We start from the raw sequence: 18,432 nt of genomic DNA on the forward strand, positions 1-18,432 counted from the left end.
TTAAGGTAGTTGTGGAAAAGGACAAAGATGGACCAGAAATAAAGGTACTGAATTGGGGGAAGGCCGATTTCAATAAGCTAAAACAGAATCTGGCCAAAGTGGACTGGGAGCAGCTACTTGTAGGAAAGTCTACACATTAGTGGGAGTCATTCAAAGAGGAAATTGAGAGTTCAGAGCCAACGTGTACCCGTTAAGGTGTACATCCAGGGAGGGATATAAAGGATTGGATAAGGGGGGGGGAAAAAAAAGGAGGCTTATGGCAGATCCCAAGTGCTGAAAACAGCGGAGGCCCTAGAGGAGTATAGAAAGTGTAGAGCGGCACTTTAAAAAAAAAAAAGTAATTAGGAGAGCGAAGAGGGAACATGAGAAAACACTGGCGGGCAAGATAAAGGAAAATCCCAAGGCGTTTTATAAGTATATTAAGGGCAAGAGGATAACCAGGGAAAGAGTAGGGCCCATTAGGGACCAACGTGGCAATATTTGTGTGGAGCCGGAGGACATAGGTGAGGTTTTAAATGATTACTTTTCATCGGTGTTCACTATGGAGAAGGACAATGTAGGTGTAGAGATCAGGGAGGGGGTTTGTGATATACTTGAACATATTAACATTGAAAGGGAGGAAATATTAGCTGTTTTAGTGGGCTTAAAAGTGGATAAATCCTTGGGCCTAGATGAGATGTATCCCAGGCTGTTGTGTGAGGCAAGTGAGGAGATAGCAGGGGCTTTGACACAAATTTTCAAATCCTCTCTGGCCACAGGAGAGGTACCAGAGGACTGGAAGACAGCGAATGTGGTACCATTATTCAAGAAGGGTAGTGGGGATAAACCAGGTAATTACAGGCCATAAGTCTAACATCAGTGGTTGGGAAAATATTGGGACAAATTCTGAGGGACAGGATTAATCTCCACTTGGAGAGGCAGGGATTAATCAGGGATAGTCAGCATGGCTTTGTCAACGGGAGATCGTGTCTAAATAACTTGATTGAGTTTTTTGAGGAGGTGACTAGATGTGTCGATGAGGGTAAAGCAGTAGATGTAGTATACATGGATTTCAGTAAGGCTTTTGATAAGGTCCCGCATGGGAGATTGGTAAAGAAAGTAAGAGCCCATGGGATCCAGGGCAATTTGGCAAATTGGATGCAAAATTGGCTGAGTGGCAGGAGGCAGAGGGTAATGGTCGAGGGCTTTTTTTGCGATTGGAAGCCTGAGACCAGTGGTGTACCACAAGGATCGGTGCTGGGACCCTTGCTGTTTGTAGTTTACATTAATGATTTAGACGTGACTATAGGAGGTATGATCAGTAAGTTCGCAGATGACATGAAAATTGGTGTTGGAGGAAATCCTTGGATTACAGGGAGCTATAGTTAGGCTGGTAAGATGGGCGGAGCGGTGGCAAATGGAATTTAATCCTGAAAATCCTGTGAGGTGATGCATTTTGGGAGGACTTGCAAGGCAAGGGAGTATACAATGGATGGTAGGACCCCAGGAAGTACAGAAAGTCAGAAGGACCTTGGTGTACTTGTCCATAGATCACTGAAGGCAGCAGCACAGGTAGATAAGGTGGTTAGGAAGGCATATGGGATACTTGCCTTTATTAGCCGAAGCATAGAATATAAGAGCAGGGAGGTTATGATGGAGCTGTATAAAATGCTAGTTAGGACACAGTTGGAGTACTGTGTACAGTTCTGGTCACCACACTATAGGAAGGATGTGATTACACTGGAGAGGGTGCAGAGGAGATTCACCAGGATGTTGCCTGGGCTGGAGCATTTCAGCTATGAAGAGACACTGAAAAGGCTAGGGTTGTTGTCCTTAGAGCACAGAAGGCTGAGGGGGGACACGATTGAGGTGTACAAGATAATGAGGGGCATTGATAGATTAGATAGGAAGAAACTTTTTCCCTTCGCAGAGGGGTCAAGAACCAGATTTAGGGTAAGAGGCAGGAGGTTTAGAGGGGATTTGAGGAAGCATTTTATCACCCAGAGGGTGGTTGGAATCTGGAACGCACTGCCTGAAGAGGTGGTGGAGGCAGGAACCCTCAACATTTAAGTATTTAGATGAGTACTTGATACGCCATAGTATACAAGGCTGCGGGCCAAGTGCAGGAATATGGGATTAGAATAGTTGGGTGCTGTATGGCCAGCACTGACACGATGGGCTGAAGGGCCTGTTTCTGTGCTGTATAACTCTATGACTAAATGATTTCTCTTCTCGCCCTCTTAACAGTAACCTCATCCATCAAGGATCTGACCTTGGTCACACTTGTATTTTCTCATTTATAAGCTGCCCCATAGTGATCTCTGAAGCCATGATCTTTAATTCCACAGGTACCTGGCCACCTAGCTGTACCTCCTCTACCTCTTGTTTTTGGTCCCTCCCCAGTTACCTCCAGTACCTTTTGCTATTGGACTGAATTGTAGTCTTGAGTGAGCCATAGCTTTCTCCAGCTAAGCATTGGGGAAAACCAAATCTTATGTCACAGTCATTAATTCTATTATCCTCCTGAACCTTTCCCCCCCCCCCCCCCTCCCTTTCTCCTGCACCACCACTCTCTGGGCTCAACCAGACAGTTCCCAATCATGGCACTTCTTTTGAACCCATGCTATATTTTTACACCCCAAATTCTCTCAAGACTATCTAGTTTCATAGTCCAAGGCAAGTGATGTTATGGATATCTGCCACTGAAAACCTCATCTATGGCTTTGCCACCTCCAAACATTTACTGCAGTGCTGTTCTCATTAAATGCTCTGCTGCTTGCTGTAGGATACTGTATAATGGATTAACAGCTTGTCAGGCTGTTATCATGGTATAGTTAGCATAGGTTATGGTCAAGAAGTGTAGAGACTTCAGACTTGCATTGAGTGCAGTTTGGTAAAAGACTTGGAGCATCTGGTGGGCAATCATGGAAAAAATAGCTTAACAATATAGAAGTCAGAATCACTATCCGTGTATTGTGCATGTATTCTGCTAGAGGCTATCACATGCCTTAGATTAGATCATTGAATCTCTCCAGGCTGAAGCTGAGCAAGCAGGATATGTTGACAATTTTAAGTAAAGGATTTGTTCAAAGAATTATAGCTAGTTTGGAGAACATGTTTGATTTTAAGTTGCAATTCTGCAGGGATTGTGATGTTTATAACATGCAAAGTTTCCTAATGTTTAATCATAAGACATGAGCTGTCACCTACATCCCAGTGAAAATGACGTATGTGGTTCAACTTTAACATGTACACCTGTCTCTCCTTTTTTAATGCACTCTTTTTAAAGGTTTTTAGATTAGAGATACAGCACTGAAACAGGCCCTTCGGCCCACCGAGTCTGTGCCGAACATCAACCACCCATTTATACTAATCCTACACTAATCCCATATTCCTACCAAACATCCCCACCTGTCCCTACACTTCCCTACCACCTACCTACACTAGTGACAATTTATAATGGCCAATTTACCTATCAACCTGCAAGTCTTTTGGCTTGTGGGAGGAAACCGGAGCACCCGGAGAAAACCCACGCAGACACAGGGAGAACTTGCAAACTCCACACAGGCAGTACCCGGAATCGAACCCGGGTCCCTGGAGCTGTGAGGCTGCGGTGCTAACCACTTTGTTGATCACAAAGATGTGGGTTTTTGGTCACCCCTTCCGATGTTTCAGATTTGAGTATTTTCATCTAGACTGACACTTCAGTGCAGCATTGAAGGAGCAATGCAATGTCAGGTGCCGTCTTTCAGAAGAGATGTTTGTCCCCTCAGGTGGTGATGAAGATCCCACTGCAAGATTCAAAAAAAGAGGAGTGGTGATTTCCTAAAGTCCTAGCCAGCATCACTCCACATTGTTTGGTCATTACGTTGCTGTGAAAATTGGCTGCCACGCTGCCTGCACTACAACAGTGACTACACTTATAACATACTTTAAAACCAATGCACTTTGTGATGTGCGTATGTTGTGAAGGGTACTATAAAAATGCAACTTTTTTGTTCTATCTTTGGCTTGTAGTATTTCTCCCTTGTACCAATGAAGCACTTGATGGGTCTTCCTACTTGAAGGAGCCCCGGACTTTCTGAACCTCAAGGCAGTAGCAAACCCAGTCAGAATATTTGGCAGCTGAATCACACTTATTACAATTTTTAACTTAAAACTTGTCAGGAGTACTGTGGGAGATCAAGTGATACGTTTTAAGAACAAACCTTGCTTTGTTCAACTTTAGTAGTTTGTTATTGGTAATTATTTGGGAGCTTGCAAAGCAACAAAACTGATGGAATTTACTCCCTTTTACAGTTTGGTATGATTTTTGCTGGTGCTCAGAAGAACATTGGTTGTGCTGGGGTGACTGTGGTAATAATCAGAGAGGATCTTCTGGGATTTGCACTGAAGGAATGTCCTATAGTTTTTGACTATAAAGTACAAGGGAGTAGCAATTCTCTCTACAACACTCCACCAACCTACAGGTAAATGTTTTTAATTTTAACTTGCAAGACAATTCTTGCTTTTATTGTTTCAATTGAGTTCTTTATTCTGTTTCATGTGGCAGTTTTCTTTTGAGAGAAAGCAACAATTTTGATAGAGAACAGAACTTAATAGGAGGCTAATGGCTCTTGCTGTTATTTGTGTAAATGGTACAAGAAGTGCAAGTGGGGAGCAGATTCTTGGTTAAATGTCAATATCCAAAAGTTGTTGGCTGAGTTCCACTGCTCTGCTGTTTGCATTTCAAAAACAGTGAGGCAGTGAAATGCTTTGAAGTTGTTGTAATTGAATAAGATACAAATTAAACTTGTAACAGACAGTTTAAGTCTTATAATTTTAAGTCTAAGGGCCCTTTTTAATTACTAACGATCAACTACTGGAACTGAAAATAGACTCCAGGTTTGTAAAAGTCATTCCTTCAGGTATTAATAATTCTGGAGATTAAAAAAAAAAATGCCATTTAGAAATAAATCACTGTTTTGAACCCAATCTTTGCCCTTTTTTTGTTCTTTCTGTACATGATTTGACACTGAGTTCACCCACTCTAATTTACACTTACTGCCCAATTGCTCCTCTGTTTATTTTTCAGTCCTTCAATCTGATAGGTTAAAAAGATACACAGCTGCTTTCCCTGTTTGCCTCAGCTCCCACTTTCAGCAACTTATCACACAAAGAAATCTTAGATTTACTCTTGCATGTTTGAATGGCTTATGCTGTTGGATGCCCTACAATAGAAAAATCTGGGCCGTCCTGCATTCTGTACCTGTAACAGTGCTGGAAATGAGTGTTCTTGAGTTTGTTTGTTTGCCTCCAGTGTAAAATGCAGAGTTGGCATGATTGGCAATCAACATTAAAGGTCACCAATGCTGACACCTTTTATACTTGCCTTACTGCTCAAGTTTAACATTGCTTGATGCATAAGGTTGTTGGAGTTTGTAATACAATACTAGCTGATAAAACTTTTTTTTTTTCTTTGAGCATATTTGTGCACTATTCACCTATGATACTGTCATCGGGTCGGAGCTCCATGTGCCAAGTGTGCACACTGTATGCATCAATACAGTGCTTCTTCGGTACAGATAAGGTTGCCTGTACTTTAAGATCCTCCCACAAGGATGGTGGCATCTACATTGTTGGGGAACAGTTCAGTAGCACATCAGAATGCATTCCTTAACCTATTATATCTGTACTATGCATTTAGATTCATTTATATATTTTTTTTAAAGTTGTTCTTTAATTTCAGTAGATCTATAATAAATGCCTTCAGCCTCATTTTGATCTGTCTTACCTTGTGTCTGAGATGTGTACAATGTAATAAGTGCATCACTTTCTTTCAGCATTTACATTATGGGCTTGGTCTTGCAATGGATTAAGAACTGTGGGGGTGCTCAAGCAATGGAACAAAACAGTACTGCTAAATCAAAGCTGATTTATGATGTAATTGATGGATCCAATGGATTCTATGTGTAAGTTGGTGTACTTGTTTTAGTGCTTGTATTTAGTGCTTTTGAAAAGGTTTTAACTGAGAATTAATGTCTGAACATTTAAACCGTCACTGCACTCCATGCCAACAAATGGCGACTAAATTGGGTACAGTAGCTAGTGGCCCAGAGCTCATTGAGTTTAAATCCCACCATGGCAAGGTTGAGAAATTGAATTCAGTAACTGCTAATTTGTGGGTTAGCACAAGATGACTGAAAGCTGCTGGATTTAAAAAAAAAACGGGTGGTTTTTCTGGGAATGGATTCTGCCACCCTGACCTGGTCTGGCCAATGTGTGGTTCCAGTCCCACACTGGGGTAATTTTTAAGGTGTAATGTGGGCAGTTATCTGATTAGCTGCCTGTTATAGTCCATATTTCAGTTAATAGAGAAATGAAATGGATGTGGTGTATGTCAGTGGCTGATTCAGATATCAACCACATTCCACAACACCAAAAAGTTAAAAGTGCCCAAGTTACTTTTTAAATTCCCTTGGTAAATTAGGATTGGCAATAAATACTGTAGTGCCATTTACATCCCAGGAGCACAAACCAATTATCTGTACTTCGGAGACATTTTAAAGAATTGTTACAAACTCCCTGCTTATTGGAAGGTGACGTGATTATTGCTGACAAAGCCAGCATTTAATGCCCTTGAAATTGGTGGTGAGCCCCCATGTTGAACCACTGCAGTCCATGTGGTGGAGGTACTGCCACAGTACTGTCAGGAAGGGCGTTCCAGGATTTTGCGACAGTGAAGGAATGGTGATGTAGTTCCAAGTCAAAATGGTGTAAGATTTGGAGGGGAACTTGCAGGTGGTGGTGTTGCCCTGGTTTTTCTAGGTGGTAGAGGTCATGGGTTTGGAAGATGCTGTCAAAGGAACCTTGGCGAATTGCTGCAGTGCATCTTGCAGATGGTGCACACTGCTGCCACTGTGCATTTGGTGGCAGAAGGAGTGAATGTTTAAGGTGGTAATTGGGGTGCTGATCAAGTGGGCTGCTTTGACCAGGACGGTGTTGAGCTTCTTGAGTGTTGTTGGAGCTGTGTTTATCCATGCAAGTGAAGTGTATTCCATCACATTCCTGACTCAGGCTTTGAGGAGTTAGGAGGTAAATTACTCTGCAGAATTCCCAGTCTCTGACCTGCTCTTGTAGCTGCAGTATTAATATGGTTGATCCAGTTAAGTTTCTGGTTAATAACCCCGAGGATGTTGATGATGGGGGGGGTTTCAGTGATGGTAATGCTGTTGAACATCAAGGCGAGATGGTTAAATTCTCTTTTGAGATGGCCATTGCCTGCCACTTGTGTGGCATGAATGTAACTTGCCACTTTACAACCCAAGCCTGAATGTTGTCCTAGTCTGGCTTCGTGTGGGTACTGTTCAGTATCTGAGGAGTTGTGAATCGTACTGAACACTCTGAAATCATCTGCGACCATCCCCACTTCTGACCTTATGTTGGAGGGAAGGTCATTGATGAAGCAGCTAAAGATGATTGGACCGAGGACACTACCCTGAGGAATTCCTGCAGCAATGTCCTGGGGCTGAGGTATTTGGCTTCCAACAGCCATAGCCATCTTTCTTTGTGCTAGGTATGATTCCAAGCAGTGGAAACTTTTTTTCCTCCAATTTCCACTGGCTTCAATTTAGGTAGAGGTCCTTGATGCCACACTTGGTCAAATATTGCTTTGATGTCGAGGGCAGTCACTCCAACTCCCCTCCGTACAATAAAAATTTTTGTTGTTAATTTTAGGTGTCCACTTGCTTCAACTTGTAGAAGCAGAATGAATATTCCATTCCACATTGGAAATGCTAATGGGGACAGTGCTCTTGAAACTGAGTTTCTTGACAAAGCTGCTAAATATAACATGATGTCCTTAAAAGGCCACAGGTAAATCCGCCAATCTGTTCTCTTAAAAAGAAGCCATGTAATTTGTGTAGTGGGAGCTGTGGCTCTGGGTTTCTAAAATTAAATATATGTTCAGAAATGTGATTTTAATAGCTATATTTTATGACTATGCATTTGCACTTAAGGGCCCCTTCAAAAGCATGGAGGGGTGGGCTATGATGTGTGTTGTAAATTAGCCTTTATCTAAATAATAGTGCCAATTCCATATGCTCTGTTTGTGCTAGGTCTGTTGGTGGAATTCGTGTCTCTCTCTACAATGCTGTGACAGTGGAAGAAGCTCAAAAACTGGCGGTGTTTATGATCGGCTTTATGAAGGAACATCTTGTGAACTAACAACATATCTTCATTCATGTACCAGGCTTTAGTTTTGGTTTAACCACTGCATAATCTTCTATTTCTATATAATGTAGACCTCTAGCTTTTCAAAATAAACACAGAAAATGGCTGGAAATGCTCAGCAAGTCTGGCAGCATCTGTAGAAAGAGAGTGAGAAACAGTTAATGGGCTGGAATTTTCCTTCTGGGATCAGGAACCAGACATCAGAAGAACTTCTGGACCTGATCCCCTCACCACATTGGAAGTAAACCTGCAACGTGATTTGTCAGTGCCAGACCAATTAATGGCCAGAGGACATGCTTACTGTTCAATTAGGATGGCAGGCAGGCTCCCGAGGCTAGAGGGCCATTAGGTGGCACTCCAGCAATGACACATTGGCAGCCCCACTGTCTAAAGTGGGAGCTGCCAATCTATGTAATATAGGGAGAGGGTGCCTCCATTGTCGAGGTGCTTTCTGAACACTTAAATTTAAAAATGGAGGCCAAACTGCCAGTTCATCCTTGTGGAAGGTGGACCATAGCTATCACTATCACAGTATGGAAGCTGTGAGGGTGGTTTTAAAAGGCCACTGGACGCTGGCACCCCCTGCCAATCTGCCAGGAGACCCCCTCCTCTCTGCCTATGTATGAGCCACTGCAGGGGACCCCACCTGCCGACCTTAAGTCGGCGTGGGAGAGGGGCCTCAATAGGCCCCTTAATTGACTTTATTGGCTACACACCACTTGTGGGCTGGTAGCCATTCTGGGCCTTTTCAAAATAGCTGTGGGTCAGAACCGTGCTGCCACACCGGCGAGAAATTCTGGGCCTACTTCCATCGGGCCTCAAAATCTGGCAGTGTTTCAGGTCAACCACAGTTCTGACAAAAGGTCATCGACCTTTTAAACGTGAATACTCTTCATTTCTCCTTTTTCCCCTTTTTCTCTTTTTCCCTGCCCCCCCCCCCCGCCCCCCCGATACTGCCAGACCTGCTGAGCATTTCCAGAATTCTGTTTATTTCAGATTTCCAGCATCTTCAGTATTTTTGCTTTTGCTCCTAGCTTTTTGTGTCCTGTTGCTTAAATACTTGGACGGTTCTTGAGTGTATTGTTGGTTCTACCTGAAATTTTCAAAAGTGCAAATCCCTTTGGATCACCAGACTATAAACTATATATTCAGTTTATCTACCTCCCAGATGTAGACTGTAACTACTAATGCATTACCCAATAATTAGAATCTTAATCTAAAGCTAGTCAGTTTTTTTTTCCTGTTTCCCTAAATTTAGGCTTTCCTTTTTAAAGCTGGCCTAACTGGCTGAACTGTAGCTCTGGAACTCGTTGGGGGGGGAAATGCAATGTGCTGTTTAGTAGTTGCACAGCTTGTAAATAAAATAAAACCTGAATATGGATCATTATTTTATATGGTAGAATTGATCAGGTATCCTGGCACTTGGTGCAGGCCACATTCAACACATTAAAATAGAAATAAAGATAAACCATATTGGCACTTGTTTGTATTAGATTTTTATTGACTGCTCCCTGATAACCTGGCAGCTTTTGGTTTGAACCATTGCCTCAACATTTCGAACAAATGACTGGGCTGAAGCTATCTTAAGTGAGTTCAGGTTTGGCATAAAATTGAACTTGGTTTATACTTTTTATTAGTGACTATGGTCTTAAACATGGAAAGAATTATTCATGCAAAGGCCTTTCTGGCTTAAATGCTGGCGTTGCCAGTGACTCTTGTATCCGAAGAATGAATATTTTTTTTCAAAAAAGAAAGGAACTTTAGTTGGGAATAATTTCCTGCCCCACATTGATAAAACTTGAAGCACAATTTTACTGATATTGGTGGTAAGAAGACAATATCAATGCCTTCGATGTGGACTTCCTGTGTTATGTATGCAGATATTTGTATACTGAAAATTGTAAACTTTTTTTTTCCCTGTGGTTCAAGTCACAAGTTCTTTTCTCATCATGTTAACTACGTGTAAAAGGACTTATTTGCCTGTTGACCTCAGGACCTCTCGATGAGCTTATGAAAGGTGTAGAAACATAGGAAATAGGAGTAGGCCATTTGGCCCTTCGAACCTGCTCTGTCATTCATTATGATCATGGCTGATCATCCAACTCCGTAACCTGTTCCTGCTTTCCCCCCATATCCTTTGATCCCTTTAGACCCAAGAGCTATATCTAACTCCTTGAAAACATACAATGTTTTGGTTCAACTGCTTTCTGTGGTAGTGAATTCCACAGGCTCATCACTCTCTCTGGGTGAAGAAATTTCTCCTCATCTCAGTCCTGAAAAGTTTACCCTGTATTTAGACTACAACCTCTGGTTCTGGACTCCCCCGCCATCAGGAACATCCTTCCTGCATTTACCCTGTCAAGTCCTCTTAAAATTTTTTTATTGGTTTCTATGAGATCCCCCCCCCCCCCCCCATCACGCTTCTGAACTCCAGTGGATATAATCCTAACCAACTCAATCTCTCCACATACGTCAGTCCCGCCATCCCAGGAATCAGTCTGGTAAACCTTCGCTGCACTCCCTCTCTATAGCAAGAACATCCTTCCTCAGATAAGGAGACCAAAACTGTGCACAATATTCCAGGTGTGGCCTCACCAAGGCTCTGTATAATTGCAGCAAGACATCCCTGCTCTTGTACTCAAATCCTCTCTATGAAGGCCAACTTACCATTTGCCCTTTTTTACTGCCTGTTATACCTGCATGCTTACCTTCAGCGACTGCTGTACGAGAACACCCAGGGTTCGTTGCATGTTCCCCTCTCTGTTTAAAATCATTCAGATAATCTGCCTTCCTGTTTTTGCTACTAAAGTGGATAACCTCACATTTATCCACATTATACTGCATCTGTCATGCATTAGCCCACTCACTTAACTTGTCCAAATCACCCTGAAGCTTCTCTGCATCCTCCTCACAACTCACCCTCCCACCCAGTATTGTAATTTTGGCCTGTAGTGCCATCATCATGTGATGCTGACATAAAGTGCAATGATTGAAACTACAAGAACTCAACCTGAAGAGTTACAAAAATAGACTTGTCTCTTTAAAAACACTGACCACTTTTTAAAAAATAAATGGCTGCTGAAGGTCCAAAGACCTTGCCTTTGTATATTCAAACTGTCTGGTAAGGACAAAAGAATACATTCAAAGCTAAGAAGCGTTAATTACACCCATCGTGAACCCATTAAGAATTGAATACATTCTTCTGAAACAAAAACTGTGAAGTAGCCACGTCCTGGGCCATTGTCAGTCACCACAAAAAGGAAAATCTCTGTCTCCCAACAGAGGCAAAATGTGAGAAACTTGTAACTTTAAAAGTAGCTTTCTGAAAAGAGAGGGAGACCTACTAGAAAGCATCACCAATGCTTGTCCAGCTGGGAGAAAATTCAGCAAGCCAGAAAGGAAGACACCCTACTGTGAATTCTAACTTTCAACTTGTGCAGCAGTGAATTGGAAATGATCCTCTGTCTTCAAACTGAACTTTCAACCAACAGTTGCAGGCCTGCAACTAAAGAGAATTTGACCTCAGAGAGAATTCAACAGGTTTACCCCAAAACCCTACCTCACTTCAAACCACTTGCCCCTTTTCCAATCTATCTGTCTGTTTTGTGTGTGTGAGTACATGAGTGGGTGCAGTTGTGACAATTTCAGGATAAGGCATATTGCTCAGTAAATTAATTTTCTGTTTTGAACCTACAAGAAAACTTGTCACTGTCTGTTTATTTGACAAATAAAACACAAAGGGGTTAAACCCGAATAACAAAAATACTTGCTGTGGTCAGGTGGGAGTGGAACAGTGGAAACTGCCCACACCCCTCACCATATGGCCATAACAACTTTGTCATAGTAATTTAAAAGCAGAATGTGCCAAATTACTCCAGTCAGTGTAGCTTAATCTCAAAGGCACAAATGTTATAGTATTCTGTCACTACTTGGTTGTGCCAGTGTATACAGTTGCTTCATAATATTCACCATGAAATCAAAGTCTTGAAGTTATTTATTCTGTAATTTAATAACCTCTTTTTCTGGTCTATAAGCAGTTGGAATCTTGCCATCATACAATTTAAAAAAAGCATTTTAATGCAGTTTTCCAATTGTCATCAAATTGCTGTGTGATTTGCCTTTCTCCCAGAGCTGACTGTTCAAGTTCTCAACTGAAACATTAATTTTCTCAGTCATTTGTGTTTGACTGACTGAGATTGACAAAAGTTTTAGGCTAATCTGGACACACATTTGAGTATGCAGTTCTTCATGAATTCTCGCTCTCACAATGGATTTACTGAAGCATTTTTAAAATTAATTCCATAACTCCTGTTAGCAACATCGCTCATGTGGTGAGTATTAGTAAACATTTTTAAAAATTTTTCTTGGGATATGGGAATCGCTGGCAAGACCAGCATTTGTTGCTTATGCTTAATTGCCCTTCACAACTGAGTGACTTACTAGGCTATTTCAGAGGGCAGTTGAGAGTCAACCACATTGTTGTGGGTCTGGAGCCACATGTAGGCCAGACCAGGTAAGGACGGCAGATTTCCTTCCTTAAAGGACATTTGTGAACCAGATGGGTTTTTACGACAATCAGTGATAGTTTCATGGCACCATTACTGAGACTAGCTTTCAATTCCAGATTTTTATTAATTAATTGAATTTAAATTCCACCAGCTGCCATGGTGGGATTTGAAGTCATGTTCCCAGGGAATTAGCCTGAGCCTCTGAATTACAAGTTCAGTAACATTACCACTACGTCACTTCCTCCCCTGCCTTTCCAAGGCATTTTGAATTAGCACAATCTTCACAATTTTCCTGTATACTTGTATTTCTTAACATGGTTTCCTTCACTGTCTTTAAGTGTTGTACCCTTTCACCACAGATACCTGTTGCTTACAAATTGAGCAAGTGGATTCACAAAAACATGAATTTCTCCATTTTCTCTTGAAATGCAATGCACTCTTGCTGTAGCTTTCTCTCGAGTGGCTACTTTGCTGCCACCTTCTCTTTCTATTTCTTTTGGTGTTGCTACCTCCTTCTCATTCCTTGCTATCCTACCCCCACCACCGCCATGTTAAAAATTTGGGTTAGACAAACAATGGCAAACACTAAATAGTGAGGAGGAAATCCTTAGATAACAGGGAGCTATAGTTAGGCTGGTAAGATGGGCGGAGCAGTGGCAAATGGAATTTAATCCTGAAAATCCTGTGAGGTGATGCATTTTGGGAGGACTTGCAAGGCAAGGTATACAATGGATGGTAGAACCCTAGGAAGTACAGAAAGTCAGAAGGACCTTGGTGTACTTGTCCATAGATCACTGAAGGCAGCAGCACAGGTAGATAAGGCGGTTAGGAAGGCATATGGGATACTTGCCTTTATTAGCTGAGGCATAGAATATAAGAGCAGGGAGGCTATGATGGCGTATATAAAATGCTAGTTAGGCCACAGCTGGAGTACTGTGTACAGTTCTGGTCACCACACTATCGGAAGGATGTGATTGCACTGGAGAGGGTGCAGAGGAGATTCATCAGGATGTTGCCTGGGCTGGAGCATTTCAGTTATGAAGAGAGACTGAAAAGGTGAGGGTTGTTTTAATTGGAGCAGAGAAGGCTGAGGGGGGACATGATTGAGGTGTACAAGATTATGAGGGGCATTGATCAATTAGATAGGAAGAAACTTCTTCCCTTAGTGGAGGGGTCAATAACCAGGGGGCATAGATTTAGGGTAAGGGGCAGGAGGTTTAGGGGGGATTTGAGGAAGCATTTTATCACCCAGAGTGGGTTGGAATCTGGAACGCACTGCCTGAAGAGGTGGTGGAGGCAGGAACCCTCACAACATTTAAGAAGTATTTAGATGAGTACTTGAAACGCCATAGCATACAAGGCTATGGGCCAGGTATAGGAATATGGGATTAGAATAGTTGGGTGCTGTATGGCCGGCACAGACATGATGGGCCAAAGGACCTGTTTCTGTGCTGTATAACTCTATGACTATTGCAATTTTTGGCAAGAATGACCATAAGATGCAGTGGATCACAATGCATTTCAACTCGTTATAACCTCATCAAACAGGCTTGTCCAGGTGGGCCAGCCAGGGCTAAGCCCTCCTCATCAGATCCTTCCTGCATGCCCGAAGTCTCACCCCCTCCGCACAATGCCCTCGCGGTGGCTGTGGTGGGGAAGAGATCGTTGCCCACCTCCTTCTGGAATGTGTCTGCAAAGCAGGTGTGGAAAGAGATGTAAAAACAAGAAATGCTGGAACCACTCAGCAGGTCTGGCAGCATCTGTGAAAAGAGAAGCAGAGTTAACGACCCTTCCGAAGAAGGGTCACTGACCCAAAACGTTAACTCTGCTTCTCTTTTCACAGATGCTGCCAGACCTGCTGAGTGGTTCCAGCATTTCTTGTTTTTATTTCAGATTTCCAGCATCCGCAGTATTTTGCTTTTATTTTAGTGGAAAGAGATGTAGTGGTTTTTGTTGAAGTTCATCCCAAGCAGCTCTGTAATACAGGAGTCTGTGCTCTACAGGCTATTCCCAGGGACGCACACCGAGATAAACATCAACTGCTGCTGGAGGACCATCAATTCGGTGAAAGACGCCCTTTGGTCTGCCTGGAACTTGCTCGTCTTCCAGTGCAAAGAATTGTCCACGACCGAATGTTGCAGACTGGCACATTCCAAGGTCCAGGACTATGTCCTGAGGGAAGCACTAAAGCTTGGGGCAGCCAGGGCAACAGTCTCAATGTGGAAAGACCACAGTGTAAGGTCCCCCCACCAAGCTGAATTGAGGGGCTGGATCTATGGACAACCCCTCGAACTGTATCAGAAAAATTTTCGTTTGCTGTAAAATGTATATGGCATGAGAAATGAAATGGAAGGGTTGTGAGGCAACTCATGATTGTATTGAAAACTGATCTCCTTTGCACTGTTTGTAATTTTTGACTTGGTGCTGTTTGAAACTGTTTTGTCATTTTTTTTACAGATTTTTATGAATAAAGTATATTTTGGAAATAAAAAGAAATATAGAAGACAGGGCTGTCCTCTCTCCCCTGTTTTGTTTGTTTGCTGTATTGAACCCTTTGCTGAGTCTATTAGGAAGGATGTGAGCATAAGAGGGGTGACAATCCCAGGCAGTGGAGGCACTCGGGTTAAAACCTCCCTGTACGTGGATGATGTCGTCGTCTTCTGCTCGGACCTGCTGTCTGTTCGCAGACTGATGAGCATCTGCACCCAGTTCAAACTGGCCTCCGGAGCCAAAGTTAACCACGGCAAGAGCAGGGCCATGTTCTTTGGGAACTGGGCTGACTGATCCTTTGTCCCCTCCACCATCAGGTCAGACTACCTGAAGGTGCTGGGGATATGGTTCGGAATGGCCAGGGCGTGCACCAAAACCTGGAAGGAGCGAGTAGCCAGGGTACAACACAAGCTGAGCATGTGGGAGCAGCAATCTCTCTCCATTATGGGTAAGAACCTGGTCATCAGGTGCGAGGCGCTCACGTTGCTGCACGTGGCGCAGGTCTGGCCCATACCCCACTCCTGCGATGTGGCGGTCATCCGAGCCATTTTCCGCTTCATCTGGGGATCCAAAATGGACCGGGCCTGGAGGGACATGATGTTCAAACCTCTCTGGATAAGGGCGGGAAAAATGTACCCAACATCACCCTCATCCTGATGACTACCTTCGTGTACGGCTGCATCAAGCTGTGTGTCAACCTCCAGTACGCAAACTCCAAGTGTCACTACGTTCTGAGGTTCTATCTGTCCCTGGTGTTGCGAAGGATGGGCCTGGTCACATTGCTGCGGAACGCTCCATCCAGTTGGACTGTGACGTACCACCTATCCTTCGTGGAAAAGTTTCTGTGGAAAAACACCTTTGACCACCAATCCATCAGGCAGTGGTCTGCACGGAATGTCCTCAAGGCCCTACGGGAAAAGGAGATGGTGGATCCTGTCGGATGGTTCCCCAAGCAGACTGCCAAAGTCATTTGGCGGAATGCCTCATCACCAGAACTTTCAAACAAGCACCAAGATGTAGCTTGGCTGGTGGTGAGAAGAGCCCTCCCCGTCAGATCCTTCCTGCACGCCCAAAGTCTCACCCCCTCCGCATAATGCCCTCGAGGTGGCTGTGGTGGGGAAGAGACGGTTGCCCACCTCCTTCTAGAATGTGTCTTTGCAAAGCAGGTGTGGAAAGAGATGCAGTGGTTTTTGTCGAGGTTCATCCCAAGCAGCTCTGTAACACAGGAGTCTGTGCTCTACGGGCTGTTCCCAGGGACGCACACCGAGATAAACATCAACTGCTGCTGGAGGACCATCAATTCGGTGAAAGACGCCCTTTGGTCTGCCCGAAACTTGCTCGTCTTCCAGCGCAAAGAGTTGTCCATGACGGAATGTTGCAGACTGGCACATTCCAAGGTCCAGGACTACGTGCTGAGGGACGCACTAAAGCTTGGGGCAGCCGCAGCAAAGGCTCAATGGGGAAAGACCACTGTGTAAGGTCCCCCCACCAAGCTGAACTGAGGGGCTGGATCCATGGAAAACCCCTCGAACTGTATCTGGAAAATATTTGTTTGCTGTAAAATGTACATAGCATGTAAAATGAAAAGGAAGGGTTGTGAGGCAACTCACTCCTGTATTGAAGAAAACTGATCTCCTTTGCACTCTTTGTATTTTTTGACTTGGTGCTGTTTGGAAATGTTTTGTAATGTATTTTTTACAGAGTTTTATGAATAAAGTATATATTGGAAATAAAAAAATAGACATAATGGTTCATGGAGAGTCTTTGTGCCAGATGGAACTTCCACAGGCTGAATAACGGGCCACGGGTTGTACGTTTGAATCCCCTAGTTTAGACTTTGCTGTTCTGCAGTAGCATGTCTAGCTCACATGGAACTTCAGTAAACCTAAGACAATGATGCAATCTGCTTACTTTCACATGCTGCACAGCAATCTCAATGGCCCGTTTTTTCAGTTGGCTCATCAAATACCTCTTGCTTGCTGCAGTGCCCTTTTGTGATATATAAAACTCATTGGGATTTTTTCTGCTTGAAATAAAATGTTTCAGATTGTAAATGTTCATCAAACTCACAGCTCAAGTGCACTTTCGTACCTGCCATCAGAAGGGTTCATTCATTCGTTGGTGTCATCTTTTTCCCAGAAGGTTGACTACCATGGATCTCCACTTGTCTGTCCTGTGCCTTGCTTACACATTCCGCATAGGTTAACTGCATCCAGTCCATTATACCTGACATCCATTTTCTTTTCTGCTTCCCTATCCTATGTTTTCCATCAATCTTTCCTTGCAATAATTGTCTCAGTCTACCTTCTGCTCTAATGATGTGACTGAAATATTGTATCTCTCTCTTTGATGTAATGTACTAATTTTCTCTTTTCTCCAGCCATTTCCTGCACTTCCTCATTAGTCTTTCTGTCTGTGTAGGAAGGGTAACCTATTTCGAAATGTTTACTTTTTAATGTATTGGACCTACTGAGACCTACAAATATTGGAACAATTGAGACATTAGCAAGCATAAGTTCTGCAATATGTACAAAGCATATGATTTGATAAATTGTCTGAGAAGAAGTAAACGGTCTCAGAATGAAATGTGAGGCCCAAGGGCATGCAGGACGCTAAGTCAGGTTGTGTCGGACTCTAATTCCGCATAGTGGGTTCAGATATAAGTTATATAATTTTATTTTCATGTTTTCAAGGGGTACTCTGGTTTTTTCTCCACAACCATACTCTATTTGGCCTGATTTCTTTATTTTTTACACCTAGCTCTGCTTATGTAACAATTGTTTTAACTTGTATTGCCTGAACTCTTTTTTAAAAGTTAGTATTTCTATAATGCTAAATGCCACATTTTGACTCGATACAAGTCAACAGAGATTAAATGATGCTGTTTGGGATCCTAATATGAATTGAAAATTAACCCCAGATTTACAACTGAGGCATAATGGAATTGAAACTGCCTATTTATGTACATTTGAAATGTCCTAGTAACTCATTTCTTAGAATATCAAAGTAGTCTGGATAACTGAAGCATAGAAAACAAAACTGCAAAAGTGGTAAGTTACAAGTCTGACCATTTTATTCCACTTCTTTTGGTTTGGGAACATGAACAAGATACTAATTACAGAATCACAGGGTATTTATAACACCCTGTTTCACCTAGACTTGGAATCAGATTTGTTAAATTGCTCAAATTAGTTTTCTACAAGATTCGACTTGCCCTCCTTTCCCAGAAATATGCTACATATTC

The 18,432-nt window shown here is 42.8% G+C and overlaps 1 protein-coding gene across 8 annotated transcripts in view; it reads left to right on the top strand.

Annotated features, from left to right (window-relative positions):
- The window catches only part of LOC137369197 (phosphoserine aminotransferase-like), a 226,988-nt gene extending 215,097 nt beyond the window's left edge, over nucleotides 1-11,891 (top strand). For all 8 annotated transcript variants that reach the window (XM_068029999.1, XM_068030000.1, XM_068030001.1 and 5 more), the window contains 4 exons: nucleotides 4,279-4,448; nucleotides 5,802-5,930; nucleotides 7,696-7,833; nucleotides 8,076-11,891. In XM_068029999.1, the coding sequence (XP_067886100.1) occupies nucleotides 4,279-4,448; nucleotides 5,802-5,930; nucleotides 7,696-7,833; nucleotides 8,076-8,184 (546 nt within the window). In that variant the 3' untranslated portion in view covers nucleotides 8,185-11,891. The remainder of the gene's footprint in view (nucleotides 1-4,278; nucleotides 4,449-5,801; nucleotides 5,931-7,695; nucleotides 7,834-8,075) is intronic.
- Nucleotides 11,892-18,432: the final 6,541 nt, after the last annotated feature.

The sequence above is a fragment of the Heterodontus francisci genome, chromosome 4 (assembly GCF_036365525.1).
Source record: "Heterodontus francisci isolate sHetFra1 chromosome 4, sHetFra1.hap1, whole genome shotgun sequence".
Classification (NCBI taxonomy): Eukaryota; Metazoa; Chordata; class Chondrichthyes; order Heterodontiformes; family Heterodontidae; genus Heterodontus; species Heterodontus francisci.